Source organism: Dipodomys merriami, unplaced genomic scaffold, assembly GCF_024711535.1.
Source record: "Dipodomys merriami isolate MVZ:Mamm:240054 unplaced genomic scaffold, mDipMer1.0.p SCAF_33, whole genome shotgun sequence".
Classification (NCBI taxonomy): Eukaryota; Metazoa; Chordata; class Mammalia; order Rodentia; family Heteromyidae; genus Dipodomys; species Dipodomys merriami.
Window position 1 is genome coordinate 3295299 of NW_027204826.1, and position 22951 is coordinate 3318249.

General features: G+C 51.5%; 1 protein-coding gene and 1 long non-coding RNA gene across 4 annotated transcripts; one reads left to right on the top strand and one right to left on the bottom strand.

Moving 5' to 3' along the window:
- Positions 1–8115: 8115 nt before the first annotated feature.
- LOC138841913 (uncharacterized) lies at positions 8116–17832 on the top strand. Of its 2 annotated transcripts, XR_011376526.1 has the most exons (4): positions 8116–8201; positions 13596–13721; positions 14355–14548; positions 16809–17832. It is a non-coding gene; the product is annotated as an uncharacterized lncRNA (long non-coding RNA). The 2 variants fall into 2 exon arrangements; XR_011376525.1 differs by lacking the exon at positions 8116–8201 and having other exon boundaries at positions 13530–13721.
- On the bottom strand, positions 12525–21148 carry LOC138841912 (cytochrome P450 1A2-like). 2 transcript variants are annotated; one of them, XM_070042880.1, is made up of 7 exons: positions 21075–21148; positions 19405–20234; positions 17936–18056; positions 16938–17027; positions 16038–16161; positions 14611–14697; positions 12525–13588 (listed from the first exon to the last, which is right to left on the bottom strand). In XM_070042880.1, the coding sequence occupies exons 2-7, from the start codon at positions 20227–20229 to the stop codon at positions 13294–13296; spliced, it is 1542 nt and encodes a 513-aa protein (XP_069898981.1). In that variant the 5' UTR covers positions 20230–20234; positions 21075–21148; the 3' UTR covers positions 12525–13293. The 2 variants fall into 2 exon arrangements, with proteins under 2 accessions (XP_069898981.1, XP_069898983.1); XM_070042882.1 differs by lacking the exon at positions 21075–21148 and having other exon boundaries at positions 19405–20335.
- Positions 21149–22951: the final 1803 nt, after the last annotated feature.

Sequence of the window (22951 nt, forward strand, 5' to 3'; positions counted from 1 at the left end):
TCTGTGGTCAGCTGATGTCAACCTGGCAAGGTCAGTCCTTGGCTTTGGGCCATCCTCTCTCAGCTGAACCTCAGCTACTCTCAGCTCCTCGGCAAGAGGTCCAGAGGGCACTGTGGGTCCCTGGGGATGAATGTCCAGTTTCTCAGGGACCAGGCTAGGTATCAGGACAGGGTGCTGAGGGTGTGTAAGTTAGGCCTGTGGGCTGATCCAGATATGTGTGTGTATGCCTGCGTGTGCACACTTACACATGTGTGATGGTACTCAGCACCTTGCCCTCTCTTGGACTTTTTCATTCAAGATTGTTGCTCTCTGGGGCTGGGAAGGTGGCTCAGTGCTAGAGCGCTTGCCTTGCATGCATGAGGCCCTGGGTTCGATTCCTCAGCACCACATACACAGAAAAGGCCAGAAGTGGCGCTGTGGCTCAAGTGGTAGAGCGCTAGCCTTGAGCTGAAGAGCTGAGGGACAGCGCCCAGGCCCAGAGTTCAGGCCCCACGAACCACAAAAAATAAAAATAAACAAAGATTTGTGCTGTGGCCGGAAGCTGGTGGCTCATGCCTGTCATCCTAGCTACTTAGGAGGCTGAGATCTGAGGATTGTAGTTCAAAGACAGCCGGAGCACGAAAGCCTGTGAGACTGTTTTTTTGTTGTTGTTGATTGTGGGGTCTGAACTCTGGGCCTGGGCGCTGTCCTTCAGCTCTTCAGCTCAAGGCTAGCACTCTACCACTGAGCCACCTTCCCAACCCTGTAAGACTCTTATTCAATAAGCCACCAAAAGGCAGAAGTACAGGTGTGGCTGAAGGGTAGAGTGCTAGCCCTGAAATGGACAAGTTAAGCAAGAGCCCAGGACCCTGAGTTCAAGCCTTCTACCCCCCCACACTCCCTGTCCCTCAAGGAAAAAGGAAATGCAGGTCTGGGAAGGTGGCTCAATGGTAAAGTGCTTACCTTGCATGCTTGAGGCCCTGGGTTCCATTGCTCAGCACCATATAAGCAGAAAAAGCTGGAAGTGGTGCTGTGGCTCAAATGGTAGAGTGCTAGCCTTGAGCTGAAAAGCTGAAGGACAGTGCCCAGGCCCAGAGTTCAAGCCCCACGAGTGATCAAAAAAAAAAGTGCAATGCAGACATGGATAATCACAAGTGGAAATGATCTGTACAACTAGGGGGAAGGGCGATTGGGGAAGGTGGGAAAGGGAGAGAAAAATGAGGGCGGAAGGGGGTAACAAGTTAGACAAGAAATGAAATCACTACATTACTAATGTAACTGTGACCCCTCTGCACATAACCTTGACAATAGAATAAATAAGTGCAATGCAAGCTGGGCTTGTCATCTGAAGCCCACAACCCTAGCTCTTTGATTGGTGGAGATGGGGGGGGGGATTGTGTTTAGGGGAAAATCCTGGTTAAAAAAAAAATACAGAGGGCTGGGAAGGTGGCTCAGGGTGTGTGTGTATGTGTGTGTGTGTCTGTGTGTGTGTGTGTCTCTCTGTGTGTGTATGTCTGTGTGTGTCCTTGAACTCAGGGCCTGAGTGCTGTCTCTGAGCTCTTGTGCTCAAGGCTAGCAGTTTACAACTTGAGACACACTTGCTTTGTGGAGACTTTCCTACCTGGGCTGGCTCTGAACTCTGATCCTCAGATCTTAGCCTCCGGAGTAGCTAGGATGACAGGTGTGAACCACCAGCTCTCAACTAAGAAGCCCCTCTCCTCTGCCCCTGGCCCCTGAGCCCTCTTCTCCTCCCCTCTGCTCTGTGTCCCTGTCCTTGAGCTCCTGGTATTGATCAGGATCACTAAAGGAATCCTAGCCAAAGAGTTTCTCACGCAAAGACATGCAAACTTTGACCCAGGATTGAGTGTTCAACTCCAGGCCAAGGTCCTCAAACCTCGTGAGCCTGTCAGTTCCTTCTCTGCCCTGAGATTAGTGAGCCCCTGGACCCTTGAAGTTGTGTGGCCATCAGCCCAGCATAGTTGGTGATGAGTAATCCCAGTGTTCCTGCCTTCTGTCCTAGAGGCTGGAGACAGAGGCCTAAGCTGTTGTCTGTCCTCTGGTACCTTCCTTCCATTGTGGACAGCAAACCAAGCAACATACTTGATTTCTTCTTCTGCTGTGTGTGTGTGTGTGTGTGTGTGTGTGTGTGTGTGTGTGTGTGTGTGTGTGTGTGTGTGTGTGTGTGTGTGTGTGTGTGTGTGTGTGTGCAGATCTTGAAGCTTAAACTGAGGGTCTGGGTGCTGTCCCAGGCTGGTAGCCTACCATTTGAATTGTACTTCCATGTCTGGCCGGTTTTTAGAGATGAGTCTCATAGGCTGGGAAGGTGGCTTAGTGGTAGGGTGCTTGCTAGCATGCATGAAGCCCTGGGTTCGATTCCTCAGTGCTACGTAAACAGAAGTGACACTGTGGCTCAAGTGGTAGAATGCTTGCCTTGAGCAAAAGAAGCTCAGGGACAGCGCCCAGTCTTAGGAAAATGGAGGAGAACGGAGAAGGAAGAGGCTGGACTTGCCAGGGCTGTTCACTGAGGAGCAGCAGGGGCGCAGACCTTCCCACGGGTTTGGAGGTTGTGCCCAAGAGTTGGGACAGGAGCTGGGTTTTTATAGGAGGTCCAAGCAAGGAGGTTCATGAAAAAGCCACTAGGTCAAGGAAGGTGGGGACGTTCAGTAGGGCCCACAATGGGATGTTTACAGCTGGGCTTAGGTGGATTTCCCAACCTGCATCTCAGACAAGTTCACACAGCCCTGGGATTTTGCCTGGCTTCTGGATGAGGCTGGGGTCAATCCTTCCTATTCCATCTTTAGATACATAAACTGATTGGGCCAAGAGAGGAGAGGCAAGTTCTTCACCCAGCCCTGAGTTTAAGCCCCAGAACTGGGTCTCATGGCCTTTCCTTCCCGGGCTGGCTTTGAACCGTGATCCTCAGATCTCAGCCTCCTGAGTAGCTAGGATTGCAGGCGTGAGCCACCAGCACTAGGCTTCTGAGACTCTTCTCTCCAGTTACTCCCTCAAAATCCCAAAGTGTCACTGTGGCTCAAAGTGGTAGAGTGCTACTCTTGAGCAAAAGAGCTCAGGGTCAGCGCCTAAGCCCCGAGTTCAAGCCCCATGACTGGAAAAAAAAAGCTTCTAGATTTTCCTGCTTGGGCTGGCTTTGAACTATGATCCTTAGATCTCAGCTACTTTTTTTTTCTGTCATTCCTGGGGCTTGAACTCAGGGCCTGGGCTTTGTTCTTCGGCTTTTTTTTTTTTAGCTAGGATGACAGTTGTGAACCACTGGCACCATGCCTGGCCTTGCATTCTTGCTTAGTTTTTTTTTTGTTGTTGTTGTTGTTCAAGGTTGATGCTCTACTACTTGAGTCACACCTCTATTTCTAGCCCTCTTGGATCTGTCTGCCCAGCTTGGCTTTGAACCATGATCCTCAGATCTCTGCCTCCTGAGTAGCTAGGATGACAGGCTTGAGCTACCTCTACAGCCAGGCTCTGCTTTCATTTGTTACCTGTCCTGGGGTGGGGGTTGGGGGTGTGTGTGGCATTTCTTTACTATCCTCACTCTTTCTAGCTGAGGAGCAGAATTGGTTTAATTAGCTAGTATATTTCTCCCGGAGTCAAGAGGCCCTTGAACAGCACAATGCCAGGAATTGCCTGGCTCTGAGTTGGGGCAGAGATGTTTTCTGGCTGGGACCCTGGGAGCCATGGCCTTGTGGAGTGCTGTGTGCTGAGTTCAGGAGCCAGGAGGAGAGGAGAGGGCGGATGGGGAGGAGAACTGGGTTGAACTAGACATGCAAATTCACCTTTCTCTCTGGACCCAGCTTGGAAGGGCAGGTGGCCAGGCGGGTCAGGTGTGGCTCATGGGTGTCCAGCTGCAGGTATGGGTCAAACTGTGGGCACAGGAAATGTTCTGGCATGCAAACCAAAGGGGGCGCGGTAGGGCCCTCCATCCCCCTTCTACCCCAGACCCAAGGCCAGGGGAGCCTGTCTTTTGAGAGCCTGACCCTCCCCCTCCCCTTCTCTGCTCCCCCTGTTCTGCCCTCCCTCCCCTCCCTTTCCTCTCCTCGCACCTCCACCCCTTGTGTTTACTGAACCTGATCCACCGCCCTGGGCCATGCTGGGCATCTGGGTTGGCATGAGCCTCTGGGCCTGTTCGCACGCAACCATGGGCACCGCGGCCAGGCAGGGCAAGGATGGCCACTGACCTCTGCCCCTGCCAGGATGGAGACTGGCCACATGCAAGCTGGTCCTGAACAACACCCCCATACACACACACAACTTCCCTCCTTAAGCTTTCCCCTGCCCCTTTCTCCCCCCTGCCTCAACCTCCCTGCTCCCAGGAGCTTATCACCCTCCCCCACAGCTACTTGCCCAGCCCAGTCCCAGGCCTGATTTGTTTGGAGAGGGTGTCCAGGTCCTGGGCTTCAAATTCAGTGCTGTTCTTGGGCTTTTATACTCAAGGATGGAGCTCTCCTGCTTGAGCCATAGCTCTATGTGAGGCTCTTTGGTGGTTCATTGGAGATGCGTCTCACATTTTCCTGCCCTGGCTGGTTTTGAACCTCGATCCTCAGATCTCAGCTTCCTGGTTGGCTGTTGTTACAGGTGTGAGCACAGGCACCCAGCCAGCCAGATTGCTGGCAGCTCCACAAGGGAATGGGGTGGGGGGTCCCTGGAGGGTCCCCTGGGTTGTAGCCAGTCTAAAAGAACCCAGGAGCAGCACCAACACTGTTCCCCCAAATCCCCCCGCACCCTATTCCCGTTCCTGCCCTGGGACATGGGGCCAGGCAGAAGCTTCTGGACAGGCTGTGACCCTGGTCCTAGGGTGACTGGGCTTCACACACAAGCCTAGATAGGTAGGAGTGGGGTGAAGGGGTGTTCAGAAGTTCACAGCCAGCAAACTTGCTCCATCCTGGACTCATTGCCTTGTAGTGGGGTGGGGGTGGGGACAGGTACCTGTTGAGTTCTGGTGGGCACAAAAATGGCCCCTGGGCTCTGGGCTGGGCCCCGATACGCTCTCTCCTGGCATAAAAATGGGGGTCTCCTGCCCTGGATTGGGGCTCCCATACTCTGTCTCCTGGCTGTCCTGGGGAATTCTCTCTGAAGTGGGGTGGAGGGGGGTCCCAGTGTCCCTGTCCCAACCCTTTTACCCACCAGCACATAAGTAAGGCGACTCCATGGTGGGTTCTTACCAAAAGCCCCTTCTCCTTCCAGCCAGGCCGCCCCCCCTTCCCCTCCTCTGCCCTCCCCAGCTCCAGGGAAGGGGGCGTGGCCCCCACATGGCCTGTATAAAGGTGGCTTTGCCCTCCTCCATCTGAAGGTGACAATTCCTCAGGACCTTCCCTGGCCATCCTTGGGGGGGGCATCCCAGGCCCCAGAGACCTGTGTCCACAGCTCAGCCGCTCCTCACAGACAGAGGTGAGTGCTGGGGGCTTCCTAGTGCTCCTCCCTTTCCAGTCTCTGGAATTGTGGGGTGCCTCTAGGTTTCCTTAGGGTAGTCACTCACTACTCTAGCAACTCTTAAAAAAAAGTGGGGGGAGGCTGGGACTCCGTGGTAGAGTGCTTGTCTTGCATGCCTGAGGCCTAGGTTCCATTCCTCAGCACCACATTAGCAGAAAAAGCTGGAAGTGGCACTGTGGCTCAAGTGGTAGGGCGCAAGCCTTGAGCTGAAGAGCTGAGGGACAGTGCCCAGGCCCAGAGTTCAGGCCCCACAACTGGCAAAAAACAATATCAACAAAAAAAGAAACAATTGCACTCAGATCTGGGAATATGGCTTAGTGGTAGAGTGCTTGCCTAGCATGCAAGAAGCCCTGGTTTGATTCTTCAGCACCATATACACAGTGAAAGCTGGATGTGGTGCTGTGGCTCAAGTGGTAGAGTGCTATACTTAAGCGCAGAGAGACTCAAGGACAGTGCCCAGGACTGGCAAAATAATAAACAGATAAACAAAAACAAAATATGATTATAAAATATATAATAATAATATATCATATTATAATAATATTTTATTTTGCCCACATATCCTGGGCTTTGTTTCCCCCTTTCCACTCAAGGATGGAAATCTCTCTTTCTTTTTTCTTTGCTTTCTTTCTTTCTTTTTTTTGTCAGACATATGGCTTGAACTCGGGGCTTAGGCCCTTTCTCTGAGCTTTTTCACTCAAGGCTAGTGCTCTACCATTTTAAGCCACAACACCACTTCCAGTTTTCTGGTGGTTCAATGGAGATAAAACACTGGGCTGGCTTTGAACTGTGGTTCTCAGGTCTCAACCTCTTAAGGAGCTAGGTTATAATTGTGAGCCATTGGCACCCAGCTAAAATGTCTATGTTAAAAAAAATTTGTACACATAACCGTTTAAAAATTTTGGTCTGTAGTGTGTTTGCATGCTTTCATATATCCTGCCTAAGTACTTTGAGATCACTTCCTTAGTGCAGTAGAGAAAACTCTGACTCAATCATCAAGACATTTGCAGGAAAGCTCAGAGACAGTATCCAGGTCCTGATTTCAAGCCCCAAGACATACACACACACACACACACACACACACACACACACACACACACGAAAAAGAGGGGCTGGGAAGGTGCTCAGTGGTAGAGCATTTGCCTTGTATGCAAAAAAAAAAAAAAGAAAAGAAAAAGAAAACAAAAATGTGCAGAAAACTTTTACATAAATTAAATAAAAACATTATCTGGAAACTGTGCAAAAACTGGAGTTTTTGAATCTTAAACGAACTCATCGCTCATCTGTGTGTACCTGGGGGAGGGGTGTCCAGTTTTGGGCGGGGCTTCCTGGTGGTGAGAAGAGAGGTGTCAATCAAGGGGTGAAGTCCTTGCTGCCTGGCAGTGAGTCTGGAGGACAGGTAATGTCACTTCACTGCTGCCCTTCCTCCCACACTGCTGTCTGCAGAGAGGAAGGGAATCACAGCCTCGGATCTGAGCATACATGGTCTGATTCGCTGTGATCACAGATCTTCCTCCATTCACTTTCTGAGCAAGGATCAGGTTAGGGCTGAGGACATGCATCCATTTTATTCCAGCTTTCACAGATGCCAACATGGGGCTGATTGAGGTAGCATCCCCTGAACCAGAATGAACCTCTTCTTCTTCAGTTGAACTGCGAGTCTGATTCCACCAGTGTCTGCTGCGCAGTAGCTCTTAGGGTTCAGGATAGACTAAACCAGGCCCTGAGTTCAAACCCCAGTAGTGGCACCAACCACCAACAAGCAAACAAGTACTTTAACTATGAAGGCATATCGGTACATGGTCTCCCTGTTAAGTGGATGTTAAATCTAAAATGTTAGGTGATACCAAAAATTAATAGGACTTAAGAAACAAAGAACTTCCACTCATCTGGTTGAACATCCCCATGCTGCTGATCACATGTACGGTGTATATGTTTACACCATTATATGTTGTAGCCTGTGATAGACAATTCCCTCCAGGAAAGTTAGAATGAGCTTGTGACTTTAAATGAGCATCATTATTCCATAATACTGTGAAATTTGGGAAATTATGTACTCACTTAATCACAATAAAAGAATTCTTAAAAAAATATGAAAGCATATAAAGACGCAAAGGAAAATGCCTGGCGGGGTGACTCTCAGGACTTGGGGCTGTCCCTGAGCTCTTTTTGCTCAAGGCTTGGTGCTCTACCACTTGAACCACAAGCTCCACTGCTGGCTTTTTGCTGGTTCCTTGGAACTAAGCATCTCAGGGACTTTCCTGCGATCCTCAGACATCAGCCTCCCGAGTAGCTGGGATGACAGGCGTGAGTCGCGTCCTCATGCTCAGAAAGCAGCTTTTCACCTGATTTGCAGGAGAGGATGCAAGATGGGACGCGAGCTACTGCGCAGACTCCGTGGAGCAGGCTCAGGACCTAGCGACCCCAGCGGACTTGGTGGGCTTCCGGCGCTCCGCCCTCGCCGCCTGCTTCCGGCTGCTCAAATTTCCCGCGTGCCCCGCCCACCTCGGCCCCATCTCGCGCCCCGCCCCCGGGAAAGCTCCGCCCCTCACGTCGCGCCCCGCCTCCCGAAGGAGAGCCCCACCCCCCAGCAGAGAGCCCCACCCATCATAGCTGGCCCCGCCCCGATCGTGCTTGAGCCTCGCCTCCTCCGACATAGCCCCGCCCCTTGAATCACAGCGGAAGTGACCTCGGAGGGCGAGCGCGCAGGCGTCGTCCGTGGGCTGGGCGCGAAGAGCTCCTCGCTGAGGGTTTTCGCACGTCGGGGTCGGCTCGGCTTGGTACGCGGAGGAGCCCCCGGCCGGGCGGCGCCGAGCAGGCGGCTGTGTGGGCCTCGCGGGAGCAGCCTGCGGGCTCGCGTTCGGCTGCCTGGAGATTCCGGGCCTGGTGGGGCTCGGAGCGCGCGGGGTGGGGCCTAGTGTGGGGTACGGAGCCGGGGTCCCTCCTGCTGCTGGGGCCTAGTGTGGGGTACGGAGCCGGGGTCCCTGGTGCTGCTGGGGCCTAGTGTGGGGTACTGAGCCGGGGTCCCTCCTGCTGCTGGGGCCTAGTGTGGGGTACGGAGCCGGGGTCCCTCCTGCTGCTGGGGCCTAGTGTGGGGTACTGAGCCGGGGTCCCTCCTGCTGCTGGGGCCTAGTGTGGGGTACTGAGCTGGGGTCCTGGTACTGGGGCCCTGGAAGTGGAGGCGGCCTCCGGGTCCTCGCACACCAGTGGTTGGGGGAGGGGAGGGACTGACGTCGTTCCCTGCCTCAGTTTCCCCCTTTTTTGGTGCCTGTGCTGGGACTTGGGCTCCGGGCGTGGCTCTCTGGCTGGGCGTTTTCGTTCGAAGCTGCTACCGCACCACTTGGGCCACAGCTCCGTTTCCAGCCTTTTTTTTCTTTTTCCCTTTTGGCTAGTTGGAAAGGAGAGTCTGACGGGTTTTCCTGCCCCGAGGAGCTGCAGGCAGCTGCTGGGCACGTGGCTGCCAAGCTGTTCTGATTCGAAGGCCACCACCATGCTGGCACTGGATGGACGAGGAGGGCAGGAAGGACGCTTTTGTGGGGCCCAGGGCTATCCTGAGCATGTGGGGGTGTGTCTACAGGAGCTCTCTTTTGATCATTACCCTGCAAAGAAGACAGAAGCTTCTAGGTCTTATCTGTTCATTAAGGCTGATTTGCAGAAACATCCCCCCCAAAAGAGTTGTCTCTCTTGTGCTGGTACCTGAGTGGCAGCCAGGGTCCCAGGTGCTGGGTTTGCTGGGCAGAAAAGGGCTGTGAAGTTTGGAGCAAGGGAGATTTGCCCTCTGCCTGTCCACCCTCCATCTGGCATTTGGGAACCACAGGTGCAGGGCATTCGGCTGGATCAAGGCAGCAGGGTCTGGTTGGATGGGGAGGGGATGGAGGGGAGGCAGGGCCAGGAAGGAAGGCTAGGAGGGAACTCAAAACTTCTGCCTCAGCCAGATGTTGGTGGCTCATGCTTGTCATCCTAGCTACTCTGGAGGCTGAGATGGGAGGATTGTGGCTCAAAGCCAGTCCAGGCCAATAAATCTGAGAGTCTAATCTTCATTTAACCAGAAAAAAAGGGAAACAACCAAAGACAAAGCCAGAAGTGGAGGTATAGCTCAGATGCTAGAGCATAGCCTGGAATGGAAAAAGCTAAGAGGCAACACCCAATCTTGAGATCAAGCCCCCAAACTGGCATGTGTACACACACACACACACAACACACACAACACACACACACACACACACACACACACACACACACTGCTAGCAGGCCTGAGGTCAGATCCCAATCTTCAAATAACAGGGGATGTCTGTCACCCTGTAAGCAGCCCGACCACCCAGGAAGCACAAGCCAGGCCTGTGTGGACCAAGCTGGGCCAAACACCAAGAAACCCTGAGCACCCGCTCAAGGAACTGTAGCTCATTTTCAAGTGGAATCCAATAAGTAGCTGGAGTCTGGGCACCTTCAGGATGCTGCAAATTACCTATTTTTTTATGTCATTTTATTGTTGTTATTAAAGTGTTGTACAGAGAGGGTTACCATTTCATTAAGTCAGGTAATGAATACATTTCTTTCTTTCTTTCTTTCTTTCTTTCTTTCTTTTGGGTCTGGTCGTGGGGCCTGAACTCTGAGCCTGGGCGCTGTCCCTCAGCTCTTCAGCTCAAGGCCAATGCTCTACCACTTGAGCCACAGCGCCACTTCGGGCTTTTTTCTTTATGTGGTGCTGAGGAATCGAACCCAGGGCCTCAGGCATGCAAGGCAAGCGCTCTACCACTGAGCCACCTTCCCAACCCCATGAAGACATTTCTTTTTGCAGGGACAATGCCACCCCTCTCTTTGTTTTCCCCCAGTTTTCCTCTCTTGTCCTTACTCATAAGTTACATGGTTCACTTTCCACATAGTGACTACTAAATAGCATGGTTGCATTTGTTCATTCTTCCTCCTTTCTGCACCCTTCTCCCCCACCCTCCAAAAAAGAAAACAAAACAAAATTCAAGCCAGGCACTGGTGGCTCACTTTGTAATCCTAGCTACTCCTGAGGTCATGATTTGAAGCCAGCCCAGCAGGAATGTATGTCTCTGAGACTTTTTTGGGGGGGAGGCACTTTTGGGATTCGAACGTGGCCTGTGCACTGTCCCCTGAACTTTTTTTGCTCAAGGCTAGTGCTCTACACTTGAGCCATAGTACCTCTTCTGTCTTTTTCTGTGTATGTGGTACTGAGGAATTGAATCCAAGGCTTCATGCATTCTAGGCAAGCACTCTACCACTAAGCCGCATTCCCAGCCCTTAAACCTCAGCCTCCTGAGTAGCTAGGATGACAGGCATGAGCCACCGGCACCCAACCTCCTTTAGTTATGTTTTGGATAGAATCTCTTACTTTTTTTTTTTGCCATGGTCTGGTATCCAGCTGCCATCCTATCAAGTCTCCACCTCCCATGTGGCTTGATAACAGGTGCCAGACTCTGCCCAGCTGGTGCCCAGCCCAGACCTGTCTCACACCAGCCTTGCTCCTTCTCAGTGGCAGTTACTGCTATTTGTAATGACATATCCAGTTTGTTTTAAATTTCCATATCTTAGCGTTTATTTTGCTTAGCATCATCTTATATGGTCATATGTACATAGCTATTGAGCTATTGTGATCCTCTTCTAGGACTATCCTAGATAGACATATCTAATTATTATTTATTTTTGCAAGGCTGGGGATTGTGCATACCAGATAAGAATTCTACCACTGAGACACATCCTTAGCCCTGCATATTTATTTGCACGTTTACATTGTGTGTGTGTGTGTGTGTGTGTGTGTGTGTGTGTGTGTGTGTGTGTGTGTGTATTAGTGGGAACTCTTTGCATATTGAGGAAATTAATGAGTTTTCCCTGTACCATTCAAGGATCCATCTAGCAGGACATAGATGCATTAAAATCACAGTAAATTTGACAAGGTTTTACAAGTTAAACTGGCAGGGCACTGGTGGCTCCTGCCTGTAATCCTAGCTTCTCAGGAGGCTGAGATCTGAGGACAAGATTTGAAGCCATCCTGGGGCAGGAAAGTCTGTGAGATGTATTTCTCCAATAAACCAGCCAAAAAGCCAGAAGGCTTTTGGTAGAGTGCTTGCTTCCCGTGCATGAGGCCCTGCACCACATAAGCAGAAAAGCCGCAAGTGGCACTGTGGCTCAAGTAGTAGGGTGCTAGCCTTGAGCTGAAGAGCTGAGGGACAGCGCCCAGGCCCAGAGTTCAAGCCCCACGAGTGGCAAAAAAAATAAACAAACCCCAAAGAGTCTCTAAGACTTTCCTGCCCAGGCTGGCTTTAAACTGTGATCCTCAGATCTCAGCCTCCTGAGTAGCTAGGATTACAGTTATGAGCCACCAGTATGACAATGTAGTTGCTGAAGGACAGAGAGAGAGAGAGACAGACAGACAGAGGCCTGAACACTAGCTGTCCAGGCCTGGTGTTGGTGGAAGGGGGGGGGGGGTAACAGTGGCCTGTCCACCAGGAGAATTTCCTTCTGAGAGCTTCTCATTGTTCCCTGGCACGCTAGCACCCCCACACCCTACCCAGCTTTGGGTGGGGGAAGGAATGAGAGGAAGTGGGCGCAGGCTCGGCCTGGTATGTTTGCAAACAGTTGCACGCACCGTAGCTTTGTCCAGGCCTTGAGAACCTGGGAACACCTTTCCCAGAAGTGAGTGTGTGTGTGTGTGTGTGTGTGTGTGCGTGTGTGTGTGTGTGCGTGTGTGTGTGTATGCGTGTGTGTGTGTGTATGCGTGTGTGTGTGTATGCGTGTGTGTGTGTGTGTGTGTGTGTGTGTGTGTGTGTGTGTGTACTGGAGCTTAAACTGAGAGCCTTGAACTCTCCTTTGCCTTTTTTATTTTCCTCAAGGCTGGCACTCCACCACTTGAGCCACAGCTCTACTTCTAGCTTATCGGTAGTTCATTGGAGATAAGATTCTCCTAGATTTTCATGCTATGCTGGCTTTGAAACGTGATCCTCAAATCTCAGCCTGCTGAGTAGCTAGTTTTAGAGATGGAGTTTGGTGAACTTTGCTGGCTGATCTGGCCTTGAAGTGTGATGATTCTCTGGATCTCAGCTTCCTGAGTAACTAGGATTACAGGTGTGAGCTACAAGTTTAATATGTGTGTGTGTGTGTGTGTGTGTGTGTGTGTGAGAGAGAGAGAGAGAGAGAGAGAGAGAGAGAGAGAGAGAGAGAGAGATACCAGACCTGCCTGAGGCTTGAACTCAGGGCCTGCGCACTGTCCCTGAGCTCTTTTGCTCAAGGCTAGCACTCTACCACTTTGAGCCATAGAACACTTCTGGTTTTCTGGTGGTTCATTGGAGATAAGAGTCTCATGAACTTTCCTGCCCAGGCCTGCTTTGAACTGTGATCCTCAAATTTTATCTTCTTGTGTATCTGGATGACAGGTGTGACTACCAGCACCTGGCTATGAGTAGGCCCTGAGTTCAAATCCTGCCCCCCCCCAAAAAAAAAGAAACACAACTAAAATCAAAGACCAGGACATTGTGACAGCAGCTACCAATGGAAAAAAACTTTGAAAGAAGTATGCTGAGGGAAACTAGCCAGGTGCAGACTATGTGTTGTCCCATTCCGTGGACATGAATTCTTTACCCCAGGCAACACAAGGCAGTAGGGACAGGAAGTAGATTCGTAGCTGGGAGTGGAGGGCATGGGGTGGCAAGTTCAGTGGGGACAGTCATGACATGCACACGAATCTGGGGGTGCTGGGCTTACAGGGAGATGCTTACACTACTTTATGAATATCCTACAGGCGATGTGACCTATGGGAAAAGCATTATATCTGCATAAAATCAACAATGGAAAGCAATCAAACCCAAGCCCCACAGGTGCCCCCTTTTCCCTGGCACCGCAGGGCCTTGTTCATTTGGCCGAGCGGGAATGCGCCCGGAAATGCGGGCAGCGGGCATATTTCATGGTGAGCCCATAGGTGGGGGTGAGGTCGGGCTCCACGCCGGGCGTCAGGCTGAACTCCAGCTGGTGCAGGAGCGTGGACAGGAAGAGGAACAGCTCCCATTTGGCAGGAATCTCCCCAATGCACCGGCGCTTGCCCAGGCCAAACAGCAAGACCTTCTCGCTCAGGGGCTTGTTCAAGGTGGTCTCCCCATCGGTGAGGAAGCGCTCTGGGCGAAACTCAAAGGGGTCCCCCCATGTCTCCCTGCAAGGGAAGAGGAGATGGAGAATCCCAGCTGAGGGAAGATGCTGACATGGAAGGGAAGAGGAGATGGAGAATCCCAGCTGAGGGAAGATGCTGACATGGATTTCTGCTGAGAACCCAAGGGTTAGAACACGTATGTATATACATTATATTATCGATGTCCTATATCGTCAGATATATGTACATATTATATACAGATGTCCTATACAGTGTGTGTATGTGTGTACATGTGCCTCTGTGTGTGTGTGTGTGCATGAATGCCAATCCTGGAGCTTGAACTCAGGGCCTGTGCACTGTCCCAGAGCTTTTCACTGAAGGCTGGCACTCTACCACTTGAGCCACAGCGCCACTTCTGGCTCTTTGATGATTTATTGGAGATAAGAGTCTTATGGACTTTCCTGCCTGGGCTGGCTTTGAACTATGATCCCCAGATCTCAGTTTCCTGATAGTTAGGATGACAGGTGTGAGCAACCAGTGCTCAGGCACAATATTTTGTGTGTTCTGGACACTCCCTGAGCTTCTTTTGCTCAAGGCTGGTACTTTACCATGTATTCTATATCATAATCATATGTAATCTATTTTATTGTTCTGTGTCATAATCATATATAATATCTCATATTGTATATTTTAAGTTCTATATTCTGTGTTGGCACTAGGGCTTGAACTCAGGGCCTCACATTTGCTTTTTTTACTTAAGACTAGTGAGTTACCATTTGATTCACAGCTCAACCTTCACCTCTTTTTTTTTTGCTCCCCAATTCTGCAGTGTTCCCTCACGGCCTGGGCACTGTCCCCGAGCTGCTTTTGTTCAAGGCTACTGCTCTACCACTTGAGCCACAGCACCACTTCCAGCTTTTTCTGTGATTTAATTGGAGATGAGAGTCCCACAGACTTTCCTGCCTGCGCTGGCTTCAAACCCGGATCCTCAGACCTCAGCCCCCTGAGCAGCAGAGATGACAGGTGTGAGCCACCGGTGTGAGCCACAGCGCAGCCCTGACAGTGCATGCGCGCTGCGTACTCACGGGTCATGGTTGACCTGCCACTGGTTGATGAAGACACACCGCTCTTTGGGAATGTAGAATCCGTTCAGCGTGGTGTCCTTCGTTGTGCTGGGGAAGGAAGGAGGATCTGTCAGCCTCGGGGGCTGGAAGAGCTGGGTGCACCTGCTCCGCTCACCACCACACCCCAGTACCTTCCCACCACCTGAGTGGGGAGGGGGGAGAGATGGGAGCTGGGAGGAGGGGCACAGGGGAGCCCTTTCCTCAGCCCCTGGTCCTCAGTGTCAGCATGTGCCCACTCTGCTGGGTGCCCAGCTGGGCACTGGGCCCTGCTGTGCAGGCAAGGAGCAGGTGGGTGGCCAGGGCCAGACCAGCCTTGCAGTTACTTACTTACTTACTTACTTATTTATTTATTTATTTTTTGTGCTGGTCCTGGGGCTTGAACTCAGGGTGCTGTTCCTGCGCCTCTTTGTGCTCAAGGCTGGTGCTCTACCAATGGAACCACAGCACCACTTCTGGTTTTTGAGTGGTCCACTGGTGATAAAAATCTCACGGAGACTTTCCTGCCTGGCTGGCTTTGAGCCATGATCCTCAGAGCTCAGCCTCCTGAGTTGTTAGGATGACAGGCGTGATCCACCTGCTCCCGACTGCTCCTGGGCTTTTGTGTTCAAGGCCAGCACTCTACTACGTGAACTACAACTCCACTTCCAGCTTTTGTGGTGGTTCACTGGAGATAAGAGTCACGTGGACTTTCTTGCCAGGACTGCCTCAGAGGCACAGTGCTCAGATTTCAGCTTCCTGAGCAGCAGGGATTACAGGTGTGAGCCACTAGTATCATGGGACCTGGCTTGTTTTTGTTTTGTGCTGATACTTGGAGCCACTGGGAATTGGAAGCTTTTTATTCTAGGAATTACTATATCAACATGCAGGATTAAGTAAATGTTGCCTAACTCAAAATCAAGGTCTCAGGGCTTCAAATTCTAGAAAATATTGAAGGGTAAGTTCTGCCAGGTGGATAAACAAAAACAAAAAACTTCCGAGGGAATGGAGTGTGCCAGGATTTATTTGGACAAGGGTTCGATTCTGAGGGCCTACAAATTCTAGGTAGAAGATTCAACAGCAACGCTGGGCACCAGTGCTCATTCTTATAATCTTTTCTACTCAGGAGGCTAGGATCTGAGGATCATCTTTTGGAGGCCAGCTTGGGCAGAAAATTCCTCTGAGACTCTTAATTTCAATGAATCTACAAAAAGCCGGAAGTGAACCTGGGACTCAAGTGGTAGAGCGCTAGCCTTGAGTAAAAAAGCTCAGGGACAGCGCCCAGGCCCTGAGTTCAAGCCCCAGACATGGGTATGCATAAGCACCAATGCGCGCGTGAGCGTGCGTACACACACACACCCAACACACACACACACACACACAAAAGAACACAAAGAGGGCAGAGGAGGCACCTGTGGGGGATGGTGAAGGGCACGAAGGAGCTGTGTCTGAACGTCTCCAGGATGAAGGCCTCCAGGTAGGGCAGCTGGGGTCGGTCAGAGAGCCGGGGCCGCCGCTCCCGGCCCACCACTGCGTCTGCAAGCACACAGGACAGTTTTGCGGGTGTCTCTATGCTCCCCACCCCTGTGTCTCCTCACCTGACTCTCTGTGGGACCATGTCCTCACATATACCAACCCGCTCCTTCAAAACAAAAAGCCAGGCTGAGCAATGTGGCTCACGCCTGTCATCCTAGCTACTCAGGAGGCTGAGATCTGAGCATCACGGTTCAAAGCCAACCCATGCAGGAAAAGTCCATGAGACTCTATTTTTTTTGTTTTTGTTTTTGTTGGTTGTGGGGCTTGAACTCAGGACCTGGGTGATGTCTCTGATCTCTTTTTACTCAAGGCTAGTGTTCTACAACAGTCCCACTTCCAGTTTTTGAGTAGTTCATTGGAGATAAAAGTCTCATGGGGGCTTTTCTGCCTGGGCTTCCTTCAGATCATGATCCTCAGATCTCAGTGTCCTGAGTAGCTAGGATGACAGTGGTAAGCCACCGGCACCTGGCTTCATGAGACTTCTCTCCAATGAACCTTCAGAAAACCGGAAGTGGTGCTATGGTGCAAAGTGGTAGAGTGCTAGCCTTGAGTGAAAGAGCTCAGGGACAGCACCCAGGCCCTGCGTTCAAACCCCAGGATCAACACCAAAACCACAACAATAACAGCCTTTCCCTTCCATCTTCTAGGTGAGAGGGAATACCAAGCATCCAAGGGTGGTGGGTCCCAGAAACACATAACAGGTGTTCGTGGATTGATCCATGAACCAGGGCTGCAGTCTCCCCTTTCCTGGTTGGAGAACCCGAGCCGCCACATACCCAGCTCCTTGTGGATCTTCCTCTGGACGTCAGGCCTGGTCACCAGGTACATGAGGGCCCAGGAAATGGCTGTGGTGATGGTGTCAAACCCTGGTTGGTGTGGATGGGGAGGAGGAAAAAGAGAGACAGCAGCCAAGATGCCATCATTGACCAGAGCACAGCCATGAATGGAGCAAATTCTTTCTCCCTCTGTCTCTCTGTCTCTGTCTGTCTGTCTGTCTCTCTCTTTCTCTCTCTCTGTGTCTCTCTGTGTCTCTCTCTGGGAGGTGTCAATACTGGAGCTTGAACTCAGAGCCTCATACTCTTCTTAGCATTTTCTACTCAAGGCTGGCGCTCTCCCCCTTAAGCCACTGCTCTCCTTCCAGCTTTTTGCCGGCTAATTGGAGAGAAGAATCTCTCAACTTTGGCTGCTGGTGCTGGCTTTGAACCATGATTCTCAGATCTCTCAGCCTCCTGAGTGGGTTAGGATCACAGATGTGAGCCATGGAGGCTGGGCAATATGTCTGTTTCTTTTTTCTCTTGGGGATCCTGGGGATTGAGCTCAGGACCTGGGCCCTGTCCCTGAGCCTTTTTTCTCCTCAAGGCTAGTATTCAGCCACTTTGAGCCACAGGGCCACTTGTGGCACTTTGGGCAGTTCATTGGAGATAGGAGTCTGATGGACTTTTCCTGCCTGGGCTGGCTTTGAACAGTGATCCTCAGATCTGGACCTCCTAAGTTGCTACGATGACAGGCGTGAGCCACTGAGACGCCTGTTTCTTCCTTAGCTGCTGGTATGATATAGCACCTGGATTTACAGGTCTGAGAGCTTGCCAGGGTTTGGATGGGGAAGTTGAGGCCCAGAAGAGAGGGCCTCTGAGTCCCCTTTGGTTGTACCTTGCATGCAATCAGCAGGTTCCTTGGGGATCAGGGACTGGGAAGGGGGGTACGGGGGAAGGGGTGACTGCTGTGGTTGGAGGGGTGTGTGTGATGTTTGTGTGGGGGGGGAATTGAGTCCTACCGGCTCCAAAGATGTCGTTGATGATGTTGATGATCTTCTCCCGGGGGATCGGGACACCCTTGGCCGTGGACTCCTTCTCCGCGTGCATGAACAGTGCGCTCGTGATGTCCCGCACGTTGTTCTGAGAAGGATGAGCTTCAGGGCACCCATGCCAGGTCCTTGCCCCAGCCCACCCGGCTTGGCACCTTCAGTACCCACCGCCCACCCCAGCCTGCAGAGTCTGGCAAGCCTGGCTGGTACCATAGCCTCAGGTAAGGAGGGCATCGCCTTTCATGTCTTATCCCATTGACCTCTCCCCCCAGCCCAGACCCCAGAAGTCCAGTTTCCCTAGGAGGAAGAGTTCCTGCCTGGATCCAGGAAGGAAAGGTGACCCGGGGATTAGCCCCATGCTGGGCTCAGGTTCTGGCAGGATAAAGGCCTTTTCATTCACAATGAAACACCCCCCTCCATGGCAGAAATATGCCGTCTTCTATAGGCACTTATAGGCCTTTCTTTTCCCTTTTCCCTTTCTTTCTTTCTTTCTTTTTTTCTTCCTTCCTTCCTTCCTTCCTTCCTTCCTTCCTTCCTTCCTTCCTTCCTTTCTTTTTTTCTGTCAGTCATGAGGCTTGAACTCGGGGCCTGGGCTCTCTCTGTCCTTGAGCTCTTTTGTTCAAGGCTAGTGCTCTACCACTTTGAGCCATAGTACCATTTCTGGTTTTTGCATGCTTAATTACATCTTTTTCTTTTTTTCTTTTTTTTTTTTCTTGGAGGTCGTGGGACTTGAACTCTTGGCCTGGGCACTGTCCCTCAGCTCTTCAGCTCAGGGCAAGTGCTCTACAACTTGAGCCACAGCGCCTCTTCTGTGTGCTTAATTACATATGAGTCTCACAGACTTTCCTGCTTGGGCTGGCTTTGAACTGTGATGTTCAGATCTCAGAATGACAGGTGTGAGTCCCCAGTGCGAAGCTGATAGGCCTTTCCTTTTGCAGATTTTGAGTAAACTTGAGAGAGAAAGGCTGTAAGGATGAGGAAACTGAGGCCCCAGGAAACTGCGGGGGAGGGTAATATACAGCTTCTCCGAGCATCCTAGAGTCTTCCTAAGCTTTGTGTGTATGTGTTAGCTGGTCCTGGGACTTGAACTCAGGACCTAGGTGCTGTCTTTGAGCGTTAGTGCTCAAGGCTGGCATTCTGCCACTTGAACCATAGCTCCACAACTGGCTTTTTGTTGGTTCATTGGAGAGAAGAGTCTCACAGACTTTTCTGCCCAGGCTGGCTTTGAACTCCAGTACTCAGAATCAGCCTCCTGAGTAGCTAGGATGCCAGTTCTGAGCCACAGGCACCCAGCTCTTTCTAGATCTGTATAGAACATGAATTGTGTGCACTGTCTTGGAGACAGGCCTCGGGGCTTCCCCGCCCCAGCCCCCCACCATCCTCCCCACACACATCGGGCTCTGTGGCTGCTTCCTTTATCACCTGCATCCCTGGCTCACCTTGTCAAAGTCCTGGTAATGCTCTTGGACTGTTTTCTGCAGAAACGTGATGAACTTCTGGTTGAAGTCTTTAAACCTCTGCAGGGAGGGGTTGGGCAGGTAGCGGAGGATGGGGAAGAAATCCACGGCATTCCCAGAAGAGGCTCCCTCCACGAAGTCCTGGCTGCTGGTCACCACGGTGACCATCTCACTGTTCTGCGGGAAGTTCCCCCCGAAGCACATGCCACCGATGACGCGGGCCACCGACAGCACCAGATGCTCATAGGGATCGAAGCACCCGGACTCTTCCGTGAGCTTCTGGAAAGTGTCTGCAAGGCTCTTGGCCTGTCTGCTTGCATGGTCCTCCAGATAGCAAGATGTGGAGGCTGGGTCTGAGGCTATGGAAAAGCTCTTCAGGGCATCTTGGGCCAGGCGCCGGCGGGCAGCCCACACAGGCCCAGAGTCAGGGTTAAAGGACATGCTCTTGCCATTGGTCACTAGAGAGAAGCTGTACAGGTCTGGCCGGCCTTTGAAATCATCGCCTTGCTTCACCAGGGCCTGGCGGATGGTGTCCAGGCCGCTCAGCACCACCACGGGGGTGGACCCCAGGCGGATCTGCAGGACATCCCCGTACTGCTGGCTCAGCCTGGTCAGCGCCAGGTGCGGGTTCTTCCCCAGGGTCAAAATGTGCCCCAGCACTGGCCACCCCCAGGGCCCTGGAGGACTCTTCAGGCCTTTGGGCACCCGAGATGTGGAGGTTCTGATGGCCCAGAAGACCAGGCCGAAGATGGCGGTCACCAGCAACAGCTCAGTGGCTGCAAAGGAGATGCCCAGCGCCTGCGCCATGGGTGCTGAGTGCAGGGGGCAAGGAGAGAGGCAGAGAAGGAGGGGGGTCATCATTCATTTGTGCATTCATTCATTCACTAGACACGGACACCCGTTCAGAACTCCTCCTCAGTTTCTAACTCTGAAGCTGGAGTGGAAATAAATGATTTTTGTGGTTGTTGTTGCCACATGGACTTTCTTGCTCCAGCTGGCTTCAAACCATGATCCTCAGATCTCAGCCTCCTGAGTAGCTGAGGTGACAGGCGGGAGCCACCACCAGTGCCTGGTTCTCTGCGTCTTGGAAGCTGAAGTAGGATGTGCCCAGGGCCAGGGAGTTTTCAAGCACTCTGCCACTAAGCCACATTCCCAGCCCGGTTATGGATTTTTCTAGTTCCAGGTAGGCCTTTCTCCCCCTCTCTCCACTCCGGGTCTTAGAAACACACCTGCTTGAGCCAGGTGCTGGTGGCTCATGCCTAACATCCCAGCTACTCAAGAGGCTGAGATCTAAGGATTGGGGTTCAAAGCCAGCTGATCCAAGTGATTCTTATTTTCAGTGAACTACCCAGAAGCCAGAAGTGGACCTGTGACTCTGGTGGTAGAGTGCATGCCTTCAGTATATATGCTGAGGGGTTGGGCCATGGCCATGAGTTCAAGCCCCTGGTCTGCCCCCCCCCCAAAAAGAAGCGAGAGGTGGGGTGGGGGAAACCTACCTAATTGAAACTGTTTAACTAAAGCTAGAGATGCTGACAAAGAATGAGAAATCAGCACCTCTCCCTCCCTTTCCTCCCCTAATCCTTCCATTCTTCTTAGTTCTTAGGATATAAACAGGAAATCCCAGGGACAGAAGAGCAGGCCTAGAAAGGTACCTGTGGAAAACAGGTGCACCGAGATCAGCAGGGCTGCGGGTTGGTCTGGCTCTTCTGGCTCTTGGATGCAGAAGCCTTTTATAGATCCCGCCCCCTCTTGGTTTGGCCCAGCTCTGTGGTCAGCTGACATCAACGTTGCAAGGGTCAATCCTTGGCTTTGGGCCATCCTCTCTCAGCTGTACCGCAGCTACCTTCAGCTCCTTGAAAAGAGGTCCACAGGGCACTGTGGGTCCCTGGGGATGAATGTCCGGTTTCTCAGGGACCAGGCTAGTTGTCAGGACAAGGTGCTGAGGGTGTAAGTTAGGCTGGTCGGATCCAGATATGTGTGTGTATGCCTGTGTGTGCACACTTACACATGTGTGATGGTACTCAGCACCTTGCCCTCTCTTGGATTTTTTTCATTCAAGATTGTTGCTCTCTGGGGCTGGGAAGGTGGCTCAATGGCAGAGTGCTTGCCTTGCATGCATGAGGCCCTGGGTTTGATTCCTCAGCACCACATAAACTGAAAAAGCTGGAAGTGTTGCTGTAGCTCAAGTGGTAGAGTGCTAGCCTTGAGCTGAAGAGCTGAGGGACAGTGCCCAGGCTCAGAGTTCAGGCCACACAACCGACAAAAGAAAAAAAAAGAAAAAGACTGGTGCCATAGCCATGGGCTAGTGGCTCATGCCTGTTACCCTAGCTACTCAGGAGGCTGAGATCTGAGGATTGCAGTTCAAAGACAGCCTGGGCAGGAAAGCCTGTGAGATTGAATTTTTTGTTTTTGTTTTTGTCGGTCATGAGGCCTGAACTCTGGGTCTGGTGCTGTTCCATAGGTTTTCAGGTCAAGGCTAGCACGCTACGGCTTCAACCTCAAGGCCATTTCTAGCTTTTTCTGCTTATATGGTGCTGAGGAATCGAACCTAGGGCCTCATGTATGCAAGGCAAGCACTCTACCACTGAGCCACCTTCCCAGCAGGTCTGTGAGACGCTTAGCTTCAATGAACCACCAAAAAGCTGGAAACACAGTTGTGGTTCAAGTGATAGAGTGCCAGCCCAGAATAAGAAAATTTAAGCAAGAGCCCAGGACCCTGAGTTCAAGCCTTAGAAACCTCACATTAACCCTCCCCTTCCCCCCAAAAAGGGATATGCAATATGTGAATTTGATTGGATCCTGGATTTAACAACAACAAATGTTTTTAATGTAGAAGAGATGTCTGGGTAGGTAAGTAGAAGATTTGAATGTGACTGGAGATTAAGTTACATTCTTGACGTGTGAACAGTATTACCTATCATTATGTATATGTGGGCATGGATTTTTGTTCTTAGAGGATTAGTGCTGTTATTTTGGTATGAGGTTTCATTTAAAAGGCCTGTGACCTCCTTCCATGGGGTTCTATTAAAAAATAAAAGTGCAGTGTAAACAGTGATACTCACGAGAAAATATGTTGGAAATTATCTGTACAACTTGGAGGTTGGGATTGGGGAAGGAGGGAAAGAGGGAGAAAAATGAGAGGGGGTGAGAAGTTAGACAAGAAATGTAATCACTACTTATGTAACTATGACCTGTCTTCACATCACCTTGACAGTAAAATAAAATAAAAAATTAAGTGCAGTGCAAGCTGGGCTTGTCATCTGAAGCCCACAACCCTAGCTCTTTGATTGGTGGAGATCAGGGGATTGTGGTCGGAGGAAAATCCAGGTTAAAAAAAAAAAAGCCGGCGCCTGTGGCTCACGCCTATAATCCTAGCTACTCAGGAGGCTGAGATCTGAGGATCTCGGTTCAAAGCCAGCCTGGGCAAGAAAGTCCGTGAAACTCTTATCTCCAGGAAACCACCAGAAAACAGGAAGTGGTGCTGTAGCTCAAGTGGTAGAACGCTGGCCTTGAGCTGAAGAGCTGAGGG